This window comes from Dendrobates tinctorius, unplaced genomic scaffold (assembly GCF_039654945.1).
Source record: "Dendrobates tinctorius isolate UK_male_01 unplaced genomic scaffold, ASM3965494v1 ptg000047l, whole genome shotgun sequence".
Lineage (NCBI taxonomy): Eukaryota > Metazoa > Chordata > Amphibia > Anura > Dendrobatidae > Dendrobates > Dendrobates tinctorius.
In genome coordinates, this window is record NW_027361715.1 from 2,795,726 (window position 1) to 2,813,434 (window position 17,709).

Sequence of the window (17,709 nt, forward strand, 5' to 3'; positions counted from 1 at the left end):
CCAATAAGGCGAACGAGAAAATGAAATCTCACATGGTCATAAGTATTCAGACCCTTTGCTCAGACACTCATATTAACGTCACATGCTGTCCCTTTTCTTGTGATCCTTCTTGAGATGGTTCTACTCCTTCACTGGAGTTCAGCTGTGTTTAATTAAACTGATAGGACTTGATTTGGAAAGGCACACACCTGTCTATACAAGACCTCACAGTGCATGTCAGACCAAATGAGAATCATAAGGTCAAAGGAACTGGCCAAGGAGCTCAGAGACAGAATTGTGGCAAAGCACAGATCTGGCCAAGGTTACAAAAGAATTTCTGCAGTACTCAAGGCTCCTAAGAGCACAGTGGTCTCCATAATCCTTAAATGGAAGAAGTTTGGGACCACCAGAAGTCTTCCTAGACCTGGTCGTCCAGCCAAACTGAGCAATCGTGGGAGAAAATCCTTGGTGAGAGTGGTAAAGAAGAACCCCAAGATCACTGTGGCTGAGCTCCACAGATGCAGTAGGGAGATGGGAGAAAGTTCAACAAAGTCAACTATAACTGCGGTCCTCCACCAGTCGGTGTCAGACATATGATAGCCCGCATAGAGTTTGCTAAAAGCACATAAAGGACTCCCAGACTATGAGAAGTAAGATTCTCTGGTCTGACGAGATGAAGATAGAATTATCACCAAAAAGTTCTAAGCATTGTGTGTGGAGAAAACCAGGCACTACTCATCACCTGCCCAATACAATCCCAACAGTGAAACATGGTGGTGGCAGCATCATGCTATGGGGGGTGTTTTTCAGCTGCAGGGACAGGACGACTGGTTTTAATTGAAGGAAATATGAATGCGGCCAAGTACAGAGATATCCTGGATGAAAACCTCTTTGCTCTGGACCTCAGACTTGGCTGAACGTTCACCTTCCAACAAGACAATGACCCTAAGCACACAGCTAAAATAACAAAGGAGTGGCTTCAGAACAACTCTGTGACCATTTTTGACTGGCCCAGCCAGAGCCCTGACCTAAACCCAATTGAGCATCTCTGGGAGACTTGAAAATGGCTGTCCACCAACGTTCAGCATCCAACCTGATGGAACTGGAGAGGATCTGCAAGGAAGAATGGCAGAGGATTCCCAAATCCAGGGGTGAAAAACTTGTGGCATCATTCCCAAGAAGACTCATGGCTGTATTAGCGCAAAAGGTGCTTCTACTTAATACTGAGCAAAGGGTCTGAATACTTATGACCATGTGAGATTTCAACTTTTCTTTTTTAATTATTTGCAAAAATATCTACATTTGTTTTTTTTCAGTCAACATGGGGTGCAAAGTGTACATTAAAGAGGAAAAAAATGAACTTTTTTGAATTTACCAAATGGCTGCAATGAAACAGAGTAAAAAATGTAAAGGGGTCTGAATACTTTCCGTACCCACATTTAGTTAACCTGTTAGACCAGCATTTTTCCGTCCATATGGTTGGTGGTCATACAGAATGGCATACCACCACGTGCCCCCAGGCTGCGGTTCCTGCGCCCCTGCCTTACAGTATGCACACTTAGCTTAGATGCCAGGATTTCCCGAGCGTTACAATGGCAGCATTGTGCAGATTTTACCAGCAAAATCTTATCCTCACAATGTAGAGAATATCTACAGCGAGTATTGACCAATGCTGCTGGATTGCAATCCACGGCCTACAAGGTTAAACACGAGGCAGAAATCCGTGACACAGTCTGCAGCAGTTCTTGCTGCTGCGATTTTCCTGTATGATTGCAGATCAGAACATCTGGTAAGTAGTGATGAGTGAACATGCTCAGGTAAGGTGTCATCCGCCATGCTCAGGTGATAAACGAGTGTCCTGGGCGTGCTCGAAAATTATGTTCGAGTCCCCATGCTCCGATAACACCTTATCCCAGCACGCTCACTCATCACTAGCGATTGGTCGTCATATTGCGAAGACTTCAGTTATTAGCGGATCCTTCAATGCTCCATAGCACAAGATTTGGTTTTACAATGATCCAATAGAACGTCACCCACCTTTTTCTTCTTCTTCTCCTCTCCAGGAGCGGCTACTTTCTCGTTTTTCTTTTTTTTCTTCTTCTTCTTATCCTTATGCTTTTCATGGTCAGACTTGTCTTCATGGAAGCCTTGTGGAAGGGTGGCAGCTCGGGCTGTGGAAAGCTCCTTCACCTCCCCAGTGCCCACTTTCAAGACCAGCTTTAAAGGTTTTTCCACGTATTCTGAAAATTACACCAAAAGGAGAATGAAAATGATATGTAGCAGTAAGAAATCTCCACCGTTATACCCAAAATGGTTCTGTGCTCCTATTCATAACAGCCATGATGAAGTGTCTGCAAAGAAGCACCGGAGCTTGTACTACACGGCTGTCTAGGGTCTCTCTTGGTCACAAAAAGGGTCCACGTATGGGAGATCGCCCACTTTTTTTTTTTTTGTACAATTATATTCACTGCTAACAAATTAGGACATTGTGTGCTGAACATTGCAAAGGATAAGGGAAGCCTTGTAATTTATTCATCCATCTGTGAAAAACACTGACGGCAACAGCGGAGGCGCAGACCAGAGAAATATGTAAAAAATGTAGTCTGTGGCTGCCAAGTGATGAAGCAACATCACATGTAATCCATTCAGAGCAGAATAAAAGTTGTGTTTTAGAGATGGACGGACCCCTTGATGTTCAGGTCTGGCTGAACAGTTAAAAAAAAATAAATATATATATATATATATATATATATATATATATATATATATATATTTGGGTACCAGAACCCCATTCACTTGAATGGGAGCCCAAACATCTAGTGTTTGCCACGCTGTTAAGTGCATGACAGCACGGCAAACACCACTTCTGACAGCCGCAGTTCTCATGCTGTCAAATGACAGTGTGAGCCTGCAGCTGTGATCGGAGGTAAAAGGTTTACTTCCGGTCACTGGTGTCAGGCTGATGGGACTACTGCTCCCCTCAGCCAACACCTGCTGGTGCTAATAATATTGATAGCCGGAGCGGCTGATGGGAGTACTAATCAGCCCATGTAAATAATTTAAAAAAAAACAAAAACCTGGCGTGGGTTCTCCTGTATTTCTGATAACCAGCCAGGCAAAACTCACAGCAGGGGGCTGCAACCCTCAGCTTTAGCAAGGCTGGTTATCAAGAATAGAGGGGTCCCCACTCCGATTTTTAAAATTACGGTACTTAACTAAATTAAAAAAAAAAAAAAATGTTGTGGGGCCCTCCCATTTTTGACAACCAGTGAAGATAAAGCAGACAGCTGGGGGCTGGTGTTCTCAGTCAGGTAAGGGGTCATGGATATTGCTCTCCCGCAGCCTAATAATAGCAGCCCGCAGCCGCCCAAAAAAGAAGCATTATTAGATGCACCAATTCTGGCACTTTGCCCGGCTCTTCCCACTTGCTCTGTAGTGGTGGCAAGTGAGGTTCATATTTGTGGGGTTGATGTCACCTTTGTATTATCCGGTGACATCAAGCCCATGGATTAGTAATAGAGTGGCGTCTATATAAAATTTTATGGTAAATAAAGACACAGCCAGAATAAGGCTGTGTGCACACGATGCAGATTTGCAGCGGTTCCGCAGCGGATTTTACCGCGCAGAAACGTTGCATTTCTGCATTATGATGTACAGTAGCCTTAAAATCAATGTAAAAAAAAAAAAATGCTGTGCAGACGCTGCGGATTTTTCCGAACGGTTTTCCCGCGGTACAAAATCCGCAGCATGTTACTTCTTTTGTGCGGTTTTCCATCCCCCCTGTCACCAAATCCGCAGGGGGAAAACCGCACAAAAACCGCATGAAAAATGGAAGAAATCCGCAGGAAAAATGCAGGTCATCTGACCTGCGGTTTTCTTCCATTCTGCACGGAAAAATCCGCAGGGCTCAAAACTCCGTCTGCACTCAGCCTAAAGTCTTTTATTTGAATATTTGAAATAATACAAAACACACTTTTCTACTTTTGTTTAAAAATAACAAATACAGTTATACTCACCTAATGCCCATTCCATTGAATCCCTTGTCTTCTGTAATAAATAGAAAACGAAAAACAACAATATCCCTCACCTGCCCATCCTTCTGTCCCACGCTGTAAATAATAATAAAAAAAAATGGAGTGGGGACCCCTCTACTCTTGATAACCAGCCTTGCTGAAGCTGATGGTTGCAGCCCCCCAGCTGTCAGTTTTGCCTGGCTGGTTCTCCAAAAAATACAGGGGAACCCACGCCATTTTTTCTTTTCTTTTTTTTATTTATTTATTTACAGCACAGGCTGATGAATACTGCCATCAGTTGCTCCTGCTCTCACTGTTATTAGCGGCAGCAGGCATAGGCTGATGGGAGCAGCAGTCCCATCAGCCAGCTGAGCGCTCACACTGTCATTTGACAGTGTAGGAACCACGGCTCTGGCCGGCGAGGATGATTTTACCACCAATCAGAAGCAGTGTTTGCCTCTCAGTAGAAATTCTCCACAAACACGGAGGGCTTAGGGAGAACATTAGTCTAATCAGAGAGGACATGCAGAAAATAAGCCACAGTCAGCAAGTTGGAAGAAACCGTGAGTTATGTTGACGACCAAATTCCGACAAAGATTTCAGACAGGTCGTCAGAACATCGGTGTCCTTCCCAACAAGGCTGATGACCGAGAATAATAACATATGTTCAGTCGGGGTTCCTGAAAAAGCGGAGGGTCGGAATTCAGTTGATTTTTTGAGTCCTGGCTGACTACAATGTTCAGTAAGGACTCCAACGCAATTCTATGCTATAAAAGAGTTCACAGAGTTCCTACACGTCCTGTGCCACCGGGGGCGCCACCGAGGTCTGTACTCATCAAATTGCTGCACTTTATATATAGAGACATTATCAAAGGAAGCAAGCATCAGTTCTCAGAAACGGACATGGGGCCTAATAACCAAAGAGGAAACAGACCCTAAAAAGTTACTTTTACTGATATCTGAAAAGTATTTAAGACTTAGAAATCCTAAAACACATCAGACAAGAGGCATCGTAGGGAAAATAGCACTGATGGAGGGGCTCCCCCACACGGCTCACAGAGGGGCCCCCCACAGACACACGGCTCACAGGGGGGCTCCCCCACACACACACGGCTAACAGGGGGGCTCCCCCACACACACACGGCTAACAGGGGGGCTCCCCCACACACACACGGCTAACAGGGGGGCTCCCCCACACACACACGGCTAACAGGGGGGCTCCCCCACACACACACACGGCTAACAGGGGGGCTCCCCCACACACACACACGGCTAACAGGGGGGCTCCCCCACAGACACACGGCTAACAGGGGGGCTCCCCCACAGACACACGGCTAACAGGGGGGCTCCCCCACAGACACACGGCTAACAGGGGGGCTCCCCCACAGACACACGGCTAACAGGGGGGCTCCCCCACAGACACACGGCTAACAGGGGGGCTCCCCCCCACACGGCTAACAGGAGGGCTCCCACCCACAGACACACGGCTAACAGGGGGGCTCCCCCCCACACGGCTAACAGGAGGGCTCCCACCCACAGACACGGCTAACAGGGGGGCTCCCCCCCCCCACAGACACACGGCTAACAGGGGGGCTCCCCCCCCCACACGGCTAACAGGGGGGCTCCCCCCCCCACACGGCTAACAGGGGGGCTCCCCCACACACACACGGCTAACAGGGGGGCTCCCCCACACACACACGGCTAACAGGGGGGCTCCCCCACACACACACGGCTAACAGGGGGGCTCCCCCACACACACACGGCTAACAGGGGGGCTCCCCCACACACACACGGCTAACAGGGGGGCTCCCCCACACACACACGGCTAACAGGGGGGCTCCCCCACACACACACGGCTAACAGGGGGGCTCCCCCACACACACACGGCTAACAGGGGGGCTCCCCCACACACACACGGCTAACAGGGGGGCTCCCCCACACACACACGGCTAACAGGGGGGCTCCCCCACACACACACGGCTAACAGGGGGGCTCCCCCACACACACACGGCTAACAGGGGGGCTCCCCCACACACACACGGCTAACAGGGGGGCTCCCCCACACACACACGGCTAACAGGGGGGCTCCCCCACACACACACGGCTAACAGGGGGGCTCCCCCACAGACACACGGCTAACAGGGGGGCTCCCCCACAGACACACGGCTAACAGGGGGGCTCCCCCCCACACGGCTAACAGGAGGGCTCCCACCCACAGACACACGGCTAACAGGGGGGCTCCCCCCCCACAGACACACGGCTAACAGGGGGGCTCCCCCCCCCACAGACACACGGCTAACAGGGGGGCTCCCCCCCCACAGACACACGGCTAACAGGGGGGCTCCCCCCCCACAGACACACGGCTAACAGGGGGGCTCCCCCCCCACAGACACACGGCTAACAGGGGGGCTCCCCCCCCCACAGACACACGGCTAACAGGGGGGCTCCCCACCCCCCACACAAGGCTAACAGGGGGGCTCCCCACCCCCCACACAAGGCTAACAGGGGGGCTCCCCCCCCACACGGCTAACAGGGGGGCTCCCCCACATGCTGGGGTGAATGGCTGCCCTCCGCCACCGGCTGCACACAACCAGACACGTCTCCTAGGACTCCCCCGCTGATCCCCAGATGCTGGGAGTTGTAGTCCGCCCCGCACTCACGGCTCTCCGCTCTCTCCGCCTTCCCCTCGTGCTTCTCGCCTTTGTGTTTCTTATGCTTCTTGCCCATCTCTTCTCCCGCCGCCGCCGCCCCCCCCTTCAAGATCTTCCTCCGTATCCCGGTGATGACGTCACGCCGCCGCACTGACAACTCTTTTTGTTTTGCTTGATTTAGTTTCGGTTCGGCGGAGGAAACCATAGAGACGTTCATTGATGCCGGAACAAAAGTCAACTGCAGAATAAGTGTGGAATGCTAAGCGCTCCCCCTGCCGACAGCAAAGAGTACTGCAGCTTAGTGACACGAGCGCTCCCCCTGCAGACAACAAGCAGTATTGCAGCTCAGTGACACGAGCTCTCCCCCTGCCGACAACAAGGAGTACTGCAGCTTAATGACAAGCGCTCCCCCTGCCGACAACAAGGAGTACTGCAGCTCAGTGACAAGAGCTCTCCTCCTGCCGACAACAAGGAGTACTGCATCTCAGTGACACGTGCTCTCCCCCTGCCGACAACAAGGAGTACTGCAGCTTAATGACAAGCGCTCCCCCTGCCGACAACAAGGAGTACTGCAGCTCAGTGACAAGAGCTCTCCCCCTGCCGATAACAAGGAGTACTGCAGCTCAGTGACACGAGCTCTCCCCCTGCCGACAACAAGGAGTACTGCAGCTCAGTAACACGAGCTCTCCCCCTGGCGACAACAAGGAGTACTGCAGCTTAATGACACAAGCGCTCCCCCTGCCAACAACAAGGAGTACTGCAGCTCAGTCACACGTGCCCGCACCCCCTGCTGACAGCAAGGAGTACTGCAGCTTAGTGACCCGAGAGCTCCCCCTGCCGACTATAAGCAGCTTAGTGACCTGAGCGCTCCCCCTGCCGACCACAAGGAGTACTACAGCTTAGTGACCTGAGCGCTCCCCCTGCCGACCACAAGGAGTACTGCAGCTTAGTGACCTGAGCGCTCCCCCTGCCGACCACAAGGAGTACTACAGCTTAGTGACCTGAGCGCTCCGCCTGCCGACCACAAGGAGTACTACAGCTTAGTGACCTGAGTGCTCCCCCTGCCAACCACAAGGAGTACTGCAGCTTAGTGACCTGAGCGCAGCTTAGTGACCTGAGCGCTCCGCCTGCCGACCACAAGGAGTACTACAGTTTAGTGACCTGAGCGCTTCCCCTGCCAACCACAAGGAGTACTGCAGCTTAGTGACCTGAGTGCTCCCCCTGCCAACCACAAGGAGTACTGCAGCTTAGTGACCTGAGTGCTCCCCCTGCCGACCACAAGGAGTACTACAGCTTAGTGACCTGAGCGCTTCCCCTGCCAACCACAAGGAGTACTGCAGCTTAGTGACCTGAGTGCTCCCCCTGCCAACCACAAGGAGTACTGCAGCTTAGTGACCTGAGTGCTCCCCCTGCCAACCACAAGGAGTACTGCAGCTTAGTGACCTGAGCGCTCCCCCTGCCGACCACAAGGAGTACTACAGCTTAGTGACCTGAGCGCTCCGCCTGCCGACCACAAGGAGTACTACAGCTTAGTGACCTGAGTGCTCCCCCTGCCAACCACAAGGAGTACTGCAGCTTAGTGACCTGAGCGCAGCTTAGTGACCTGAGCGCTCCGCCTGCCGACCACAAGGAGTACTACAGCTTAGTGACCTGAGTGCTCCCCCTGCCGACCACAAGGAGTACTACAGTTTAGTGACCTGAGCGCTTCCCCTGCCAACCACAAGGAGTACTGCAGCTTAGTGACCTGAGTGCTCCCCCTGCCAACCACAAGGAGTACTACAGCTTAGTGACCTGAGTGCTCCCCCTGCCAACCACAAGGAGTACTGCAGCTTAGTGACCTGAGCGCAGCTTAGTGACCTGAGCGCTCCGCCTGCCGACCACAAGGAGTACTACAGCTTAGTGACCTGAGTGCTCCCCCTGCCAACCACAAGGAGTACTGCAGCATAGTGACCTGAGTGCAGCTTAGTGACCTGAGCGCTCCCCCTGCCGACTACAAGGAGTACTACAGCTTAGTGACCTGAGCGCTCCCCCTGCCGACCACAAGGAGTACTACAGCATAGTGACCTGAGCGCAGCTTAGTGACCTGAGCGCAGCTTAGTGACCTGAGCGGTCCCCCTGCCGACTACAAGGAGTACTACAGCTTAGTGACCTGAGCGCTCCCCCTGCCGACCACAAGGAGTACTGCAGCTTAGTGACCTGAGCGCAGCTTAGTGACCTGAGCGGTCCCCCTGCCGACCACAAGGAGTACTGCAGCTTAGTGACCTGAGCGCAGCTTAGTGACCTGAGCGCTCCTCCTGCCGACCACAAGGAGTACTGCAGCTTAGTGACCCGAGCGCTCCCCCTGCCGACCACAAGGAGTATTACAGCTTAGTGACCTGAGCGCTCCGCCTGCCGACCACAAGGAGTACTGCAGCTTAGTGACCTGAGCGCTCCCCCTGCCGACCACAAGGAGTACTACAGCTTAGTGACCTGAGCGCTCCCCCTGCCAACCACAAGGAGTACTACAGCTTAGTGACCTGAGCGCTCCGCCTGCCGACCACAAGGAGTACTACAGCTTAGTGACCTGAGTGCTCCCCCTGCCAACCACAAGGAGTACTGCAGCTTAGTGACCTGAGTGCTCCCCCTGCCGACCACAAGGAGTACTACAGCTTAGTGACCTGAGCGCTCCGCCTGCCAACCACAAGGAGTACTGCAGCTTAGTGACCTGAGTGCTCCCCCTGCCGACCACAAGGAGTACTACAGGTTAGTGACCTGAGCGCTCCGCCTGCCGACCACAAGGAGTACTACAGCTTAGTGACCTGAGTGCTCCCCCTGCCGACCACAAGGAGTACTACAGTTTAGTGACCTGAGCGCTTCCCCTGCCAACCACAAGGAGTACTACAGCATAGTGACCTGAGTGCAGCTTAGTGACCTGAGCGCTCCCCCTGCCGACTACAAGGAGTACTACAGCTTAGTGACCTGAGCGCTCCCCCTGCCGACCACAAGGAGTACTGCAGCTTAGTGGCCTGAGCGCAGCTTAGTGACCTGAGCGGTCCCCCTGCCGACCACAAGGAGTACTACAGCTTAGTGACCTGAGCGCTCCGCCTGCCGACCACAAGGAGTACTACAGCTTAGTGACCTGAGTGCTCCCCCTGCCAACCACAAGGAGTACTACAGCATAGTGACCTGAGTGCAGCTTAGTGACCTGAGCGCTCCCCCTGCCGACTACAAGGAGTACTACAGCTTAGTGACCTGAGCGCTCCGCCTGCCGACCACAAGGTGTACTACAGCTTAGTGACCTGAGTGCTCCCCCTGCCAACCACAAGGAGTACTGCAGCTTAGTGACCTGAGTGCTCCCCCTGCCGACCACAAGGAGTACTGCAGCTTAGTGACCTGAGCGCAGATTAGTGACCTGAGCGCTCCGCCTGCCGACCACAAGGAGTACTACAGCTTAGTGACCTGAGTGCTCCCCCTGCCGACCAAAAGGAGTACTACAGTTTAGTGACCTGAGCGCTTCCCCTGCCAACCACAAGGAGTACTGCAGCATAGTGACCTGAGTGCAGCTTAGTGACATGAGCGCTCCGCCTGCCGACCACAAGGAATACTACAGCTTAGTGACCTGAGCACTCCCCCTGCCGACCACAAGGAGTACTACAGCTTAGTGACCTGAGCGCTCCCCCTGCCGACCACAAGGAGTACTACAGCTTAGTGACCTGAGCGCTCCCCCTGCCGACCACAAGGAGTACTACAGCTTAGTGACCTGAGTGCTCCCCCTGCCGACCACAAGGAGTACTGCAGCTTAGTGACCTGAGCGCAGCTTAGTGACCTGAGCGCTCCGGCTGCCGACCACAAGGAGTACTACAGCTTAGTGACCTGAGTGCTCCCCCCTGCCGACCACAAGGAGTACTACAGCTTAGTGACCTGAGCGCTCCCCCTGCCAACCACAAGGAGTACTACAGCTTAGTGACCTGAGTGCAGCTTAGTGACCTGAGCGCTCCGCCTGCCGACCACAAGGAGTACTACAGCTTAGTGACCTGAGCGCTCCCCCTGCCGACCACAAGGAGTACTGCAGCTTAGTGACCTGAGCGCTCCCCCTGCCGACCACAAGGAGTTCTACAGCTTAGTGACCTGAGCGCTCCCCCTGCCAACCACAAGGAGTACTACAGCTTAGTGACCTGAGCGCTCTGCCTGCCGACCACAAGGAGTACTGCAGCTTAGTGACCTGAGCGCTCCCCCTGCCGACCACAAGGAGTTCTACAGCTTAGTGACCTGAGCGCTCCCCCTGCCAACCACAAGGAGTACTACAGCTTAGTGACCTGAGCGCTCCGCCTGCCAACCACAAGGAGTACTGCAGCTTAGTGACCTGAGAGCAGCTTATTGACCTGAGCACTCCCCCTGCCGACTACAAGGAGTACTACAGCTTAGTGACCTGAGCGCTCTGCCTGCCGACCACAAGGAGTACTACAGCTTAGTGACCTGAGCGCTCCGCCTGCCGACCACAAGGAGTACTACAGCTTAGTGACCTGAGCGCTCCCCCTGCCGACCACAAGGCGTACTACAGCTTAGTGACCTGAGCGCTCCCCCTGCCAACCACAAGGAGTACTGCAGCTGTGACCTGAGCGCAGCTTAGTGACCTGAGCGCTCTGCCTGCCGACCACAAGGAGTACTACAGCTTAGTGACCTGAGCGCTCCCCCTGCCGACCACAAGGAGTACTACAGCTTAGTGACCTGAGCACTCCCCTGCCGACCACAAGGAGTACTACAGCTTAGTGACCTGAACGCTCCCCCTGCCGACCACAAGGAGTACTACAGCTTAGTGACCTGAGTGCTCCCCCTGCCAACCACAAGGAGTACTACAGCTTAGTGACCTGAGCGCTCCCCCTGCCGACCACAAGGAGTACTACAGGTTAGTGACCTGAGCGCTCCCCCTGCCGACCACAAGGAGTACTGCAGCTTAGTGACCTTAGCGCTCCCCCTGCCGACTACAAGGAGTACTGCAGCTTAAGGCCCCATCACACACAGCGAGATCGAAACTGAAACACAGAGAAACACAGTACAACAAACGTGAAAAAATACTCTGCTGTAAAAAAATAATAGTAAAAAAAAAAAAAATGTATAAAGCCGTTTTACACAGCGTGTCCACATCAGACATTACCTCCCTGAATCCTGATCATATAGGGACTGTTCACATGGTCAGGTTTTAAATACATTGGATAGGACTGCTCTGATGGGTACACCTTGGCGTTTGGTAGCGCGGCTTTGTATACATTTTTTGCAAAAAACGTATCAGCTAAATACCCTGTTTTGTTATCATCTTTTTACTAGCACTTGCTGTTTATTGTTAGATTTTTTTTTACAGCAGAGTATTTTTCCACGTTTGTTGTACTGTGTTTCTCTGTGTTTTTATTAGCACACTTGCAAGATGGTTCCCAGCCAAGTGCTGGGAGTCATCCTGTATAAAAGAATCCCTCTCCCTTATGAAGTCACCAAGCAATTAGTTGAGTCATTAGGTAGTTAGTGTTCTACCAGTGCAGTTATGAGGTCCCCTGGTCCTGGTGCGGCCAGTGTCCTGAACCGGAATCCCTGGTCCCAGTGCAACCAGTCCTGTTCCCAAAGTCCCCTAGTCCCAGTGCAGTCAGTTCCTGAACATTGTGCCCTGGTCTGGGAGTGGCTAGTCCTGAATCCGAAGTGCCCTGGTCCCGTTACGGCTAGACCTGTTCCCAAAGTATCAAAAAGAGGATGAAGAGGAATTAATACCATAAAATCCCCAAAAAAATTATTTAATATATATTTAAAATTCACATTAATTATAAAATTGGGGACAACAAAATGCAAATGAACCCGGTCATGGAGGCTGCAGTGATTAAAAAAAATGCATAAAAATAGTGGACTTTGCGCAAAAAATTTTTTTTTTATACATGAAAAATCTCTAGATGATAAAACAGTCTAAATATAAAGTGCTAGCAAGTGCATACATAGCCGGAGCAACAGGCTTATTTGAGACCGTAGAACATAAATAAGTGGTTACATAGAGAAAAGGATAATTTGCACAACCTGTATACAAATCATTTAGTAAGGTCCCAGCTATACTTCCCCAAAAGATGAATGTAAAGTGCCCTCAATTATTTTAGCCCAAATATGCAGATAAGGCGTGCTCAAAAGGTGCACCGGTAAATTAAGTAAAGGTGGGACACAGGGTGAATGGGAAAATAAGAGGATATAATTGCTGGATCTAAAGTGTCATACCTCCAATGGTCCTTGTAAATAACCTCCCTTCTTATTTAAAAGACACTGGGGATGCTTTGAAAAAGATTGAAGGAATATCAATAGATAATGATATTTGGTTGGTAACTATGGACGTTGCGTCTTTATACACTTCAATTTGGGAACAATCCATTTTTTTCACAAATCCAGTGGCATATATCGAGGGGGCCCTACTATGGGCCCAATATATAGATGACATTTTGCTCATATGGCAGGGCTCAGAACAGGACCTCTTCGCTTTTGTGAATATTCTAAACGATAACAAGTTAAACATCAAATTGACGTGTAAATACAGTCAAACTAATATTGATTACCTGGACATTGTGATTTCAAAGAGTAGCAATGGCATCCTGGAGACCAATGTCTTCCGAAAAGAAACCGCGTTGAACTCCTTGCTCCATGCTAAATCATCACATCCTCTACCTCTCATTAACGGAATTCCCACTGGCCAATTCCTGAGAGCTAAAAGAATTTGTTCCAACGAGCAAGTGACGCGCCCCAGAGGCCGTGGGATCCTCGGCGCCTAGCCCGTTATCTTCAATGGGAAATATCACAGTGGCAGTGACCCAGTCCGTGGCCTCAGGTGGTCATGTAAAAGGGGTAGAATTGAATGGGGATAAAGTCTATGAAGTGATTCGTGACGCCACCTGTGGTTCTGGTCAGGTTGACCAGCGCTGCAGTGTTGCTTCTCTGGGACAGATGTTGGGTGCAGCTGAGATGTTGAAGCCCTCCACAGGTAGAGCTGTAGTCCCAGGGCAGAAGAGATGAGTGCGTAGATGGTGAGGTAGTGTGGAGAGGAAGATGTAGCAGTGCTGGATGAGTGGTGCAGAAAGAATGCGGAGGACAGAGTGGCATGTAGTTCAATGGGCTTTACTCACAGTTCTGCTATACACACAGAGGCCCGCTTCAGTGCTGCGTCCTCCAGGTGATGGGTCCAGCCAACTTCCAGATAAGATGAAATGCACCTTTCCAGCTTTCCCTGTCAGTGTGTGCCTTTCCTGGCCGTCTCCACAAAAATGCTGCTTTTCCCGCCTGACTTCCACTCCGGCACCTCACAGTTATCGTTCTGGGCCAGCAGCTGCGAATCCTGTTCAGATAACACCTCACCGTTTCTGTGATTCTATATAGCCACCTTTCCGGTCAGACTAACTGTGGTAGGGGCGATGGTCCATAAAGTAACCAAAGCTATCGGCTTGCTAGTGGCACCCAAAGGAATGCGATCTAGGCTAGGGGCCGTTCCCTTTGCGACCAGTTTCTCCCTCCACCCGACCTGTAGTCAGCGTGGATAAGGGACCCAAGGGGAGTTCACTCCAGCCGTGTCCCAGAAGAACCTTCTTTCCTAGGGAGCTTCCATTGCATTCCAATCCGTCCAGCAGCCTCTAAGCAGTAGAGCTGCTGCAGACACGTAATTCTTTTTTCTCTCCCTCAGAGGGATCTGATCTCATTCTCTATCCTGCTCCCGCTCTAAGCTAAGCTCCGCCCACCTCCCAGCACTCTTCGTGTTCCAAGCAGGGAGCCATAAAGGGTGCTCTGCTACACTACTGGTGTGTGTGGGATGTGGGTGTTGGAATCTGGTCGGGTGCACTCACCTTACCTGGTTGTGGGATACCACACCTCTGGGTGAGGTGCAGTACCTCTGTGGCGACTGGACCCTCAGGGGTGCCACACAATCATTTTTTGAACAAGCTAATCTTCTATCGAACAGATTCAAGGAACGCGGTTACTCAGAAAGAAGCATTAAAAAAGGATTCAGGAGAGCAAAAATGGCACAAAGAACCGATTTGCTGCAACCAACCATCAAATCAACAAATGAATCCAAGGTACGATTCATTTCAACTTATAATTATTAATGGAGGGAAATGAAAAACATTTTGAAAAAATACTCGCCTATTCTTCAAATGGATCGAACATTCGTGAAACATATCTGATTATCCGTCAATTACTTACAGGCGATCACCTAACCTTCAAGACCAACTTGTGCACAGCTGTTATTCTAGGCCTCAATTGAACAAAGCTTTTGGAACTAAGGGGCCCAGATAGGGATTTTACCCTTGTGGAACTTGTTTAGCTTGCGCTAAGGCTGGTTTCACATTTGCGTTTTTTTGCGCTGGAAAAAAACGCATACGTGCGCATGCGTTTTTTCCCCTATATTTAACATGGGTGCGCATACCTGCGCGCTGGCAAGCGCACGTATGCGATTTTCATGCGCTGCGTTTTTTTGGGGTGTGCGTTTGTATTTTACAGACGCAGCATGTTGCATTTTTTGGCCCTGCAAAAAAGCGCATGCGCACGTATGCGCACGTTTTGCGCTAAAAATGGCCATTATAGCCTATGGATGCGCATACGTGCGCACTGGCATGCGCATGTATGCGTTTTTTTAGCGCTGCGTTTTTTTGGTAGTGTCCACTTGTTGTACTAGTTATAATCTTCTAAAGTCAAAAAAAAAAAGTCTATATAAAGGAGGTGCCTGCCAAAACTCTGCCACTACTACACTGACAGATTGGAGAGCAGACAGTCAACAAGGAACCCATCTTCTATCAGCGAAGAATGTGAGTATATTACATTATATGCCTGTCCTTTTAAATTATGTATGTACTAATGATTTTTATTATTTTTACATGCAGTATGTCTTCAGAATCCGAGTATTCCCCATCGCGGCAGGAATTGGCGCAAGCAGACCGTGAGGTGATTATTTTCGTGCATCTGGTAAGTATATCTGCTGCTTCTCCAAATCTCTTACGTTTTTTTCAACTTTAAGACATCGTCATCATCATCTTCTTCTGCGGACGGGACTAGTGAGGGCGAAGAGCAGGAGCAGCGAAGCCAAGTCCCGGTGGTGATACGGAATGTATGTATCAAATGATTTGTAATGTTCTTTATTTTTTATCTTCTATTTTTACTCTTTTTTATGTTTCTTTTTTTGTAACTTTTTATTCAATTTAAATTTGATTATTCTAATGAATGTGTTTTGTCTAGGTTCCACAACGGGATGAAGACGTCTACCTGGATAATGAGCAGCTCATCAGCCTGGTCCAGGAGTGTTTGCCGTTGTGGGACAGCCGTGACCGGCTGCACAAGGACATTGTGGTGACCCGGCGGCTATGGAATGAGGTGGCCGCAGCGTTGATGGATGGCTGGGACAGCGCCACAGCATCCTCCAAAAAGGCGTTTAGTGAGTATTTCCCTGCTCTGTATTGTGCCGCAGTGACTGTTGTCCTTGACGGCACTGTTGGGTTTCGTGCTAGGCATATTCTAGCAGGAAACCCAACAGTGTCATCGGGGTCTACAGTGACTGCTTTGAGTATTGTATTGCTACATTGTGCCGCAGTGACTGTTGTCCTTGACGGCACTGTTGGGTTTCGTGCTAGGTGTATTCTAGCAGGAAACCCAACAGTGTCATCGGGGTCTACAGTGACTGCTTTGAGTATTGTATTGCTACATTGTGCCGCAGTGACTGTTGTCCTTGACGGCACTGTTGGGTTTCGTGCTAGGTGTATTCTAGCAGGAAACCCAACAGTGTCATCGGGGTCTACTGTGACTGCTTTGAGTATTGTATTGCTACATTGTGCCGCAGTGACTGTTGTCCTTGACGGCACTGTTGGGTTTCGTGCTAGGTGTATTCTAGCAGGAAACCCAACAGTGTCATCGGGGTCTACAGTGACTGCTTTGAGTATTGTATTGCTATATTGTGCCGCAGTGACTGTTGTCCTTGACGGCACTGTTTTTTTTTTAACAACAGTGGACAAAGTCCGAACACGTTGGCGTTCGATCAAGGACCGCTTCAACAGTGATGTTCGTGCTGAGGGCCAGGTTCGCAGTGGATCTGCGTCAAGGACCAGAACTAGATACCGTCACTATCACGCGTTGCAGTTCCTAAGACCGGTCCTTGCCACGAGATCGTAAGTATTATAAATTTTGGGTTTTTATTTTTATTAATCTGTGTTTTTCTAATCCACAGCTGATGCTTCTTGTAAAGGCATGGTAGTAATGATTTTCCTTTCTTCCACAGCACCTGGAGCAGCACCCTGCAACCTGGCCCTGGAGCGGTCCTTCCTCGGACGTCCTCTGACCCGTCCCAGCCATCCGACAACCAGGAAGCACCTTGCAGGTCAGCCACACACACAGCTGGTGACCAGGAAGCTGGGCCATCAGGTGTTCCCCTGTCCCAGGTCTCTGCCACTGGTTATGCGGGCACTACCCGCCAGCGGCAGAGGGCCTTGGACAGGAATGTCTTGCCCGAGTTTATGCATTTGAGCGAGGCCTTTAATTCCAGCCTCAAGTCACTGTCCGACAGAGTTGAAAGCGGTTTTGCACTCATGGAACGTGGTTTTAACCACTTTGAACACCGCTTCAATTCTGTAGAACAGCGCCTTGACCGTCTGGAGGCCGACCTCAACAGACCAGCACACCATTTTTTTAGTAAGATTGAAAAGGGCATGGCGGAACACCTTAGTCCTGAGCAACAGCTGAATGTGCTGCAGGCCTGCAACAATGCTTTCTTGCAGGCTATGCAGCATAATCGGTACGGTCAGCAGTCAGTGGTGTCATTTCCACCTGTGCCACCATTGACTCGCTTCACCTCACTACCGACTTGTGCTGCATACCACTGCACGGACACCTCTATTCAAAGCCAGGACACCCACCGTTACACCACCACAAGTCTGAGTGCAGCTGGTCACTTCACCGACACCACCATGGCAAGCGCTGCTCCTGTCTGGAGCACCACCGCCACTCCCATGCATGCGTGGAGCTCAGCCACCACTAGGCAAACATGGAACAGCCCTGCCGCTACAACAACATGTAGTAGCCCTGCCACCACCACT

The 17,709-nt window shown here is 50.9% G+C and overlaps 1 protein-coding gene across 2 annotated transcripts in view; it reads right to left on the minus strand.

Annotated features, from left to right (window-relative positions):
• Positions 1 to 6,923, minus strand: part of BRD7 (bromodomain containing 7) — an 80,064-nt gene extending 73,141 nt beyond the window's left edge. Inside the window, exons 1-2 of one of the 2 annotated variants that reach the window (XM_073576177.1) lie at positions 6,653 to 6,923; positions 2,017 to 2,219 (exon numbers count right to left, since the gene is read on the minus strand). In XM_073576177.1, coding sequence (XP_073432278.1) covers positions 2,017 to 2,219; positions 6,653 to 6,860 — 411 coding nt within the window. In that variant the 5' untranslated portion in view covers positions 6,861 to 6,923. The remainder of the gene's footprint in view (positions 1 to 2,016; positions 2,220 to 6,652) is intronic. The other variant, XM_073576176.1, reaches the window with a different exon arrangement.
• Between the last annotated feature and the right edge of the window lie 10,786 nt (positions 6,924 to 17,709).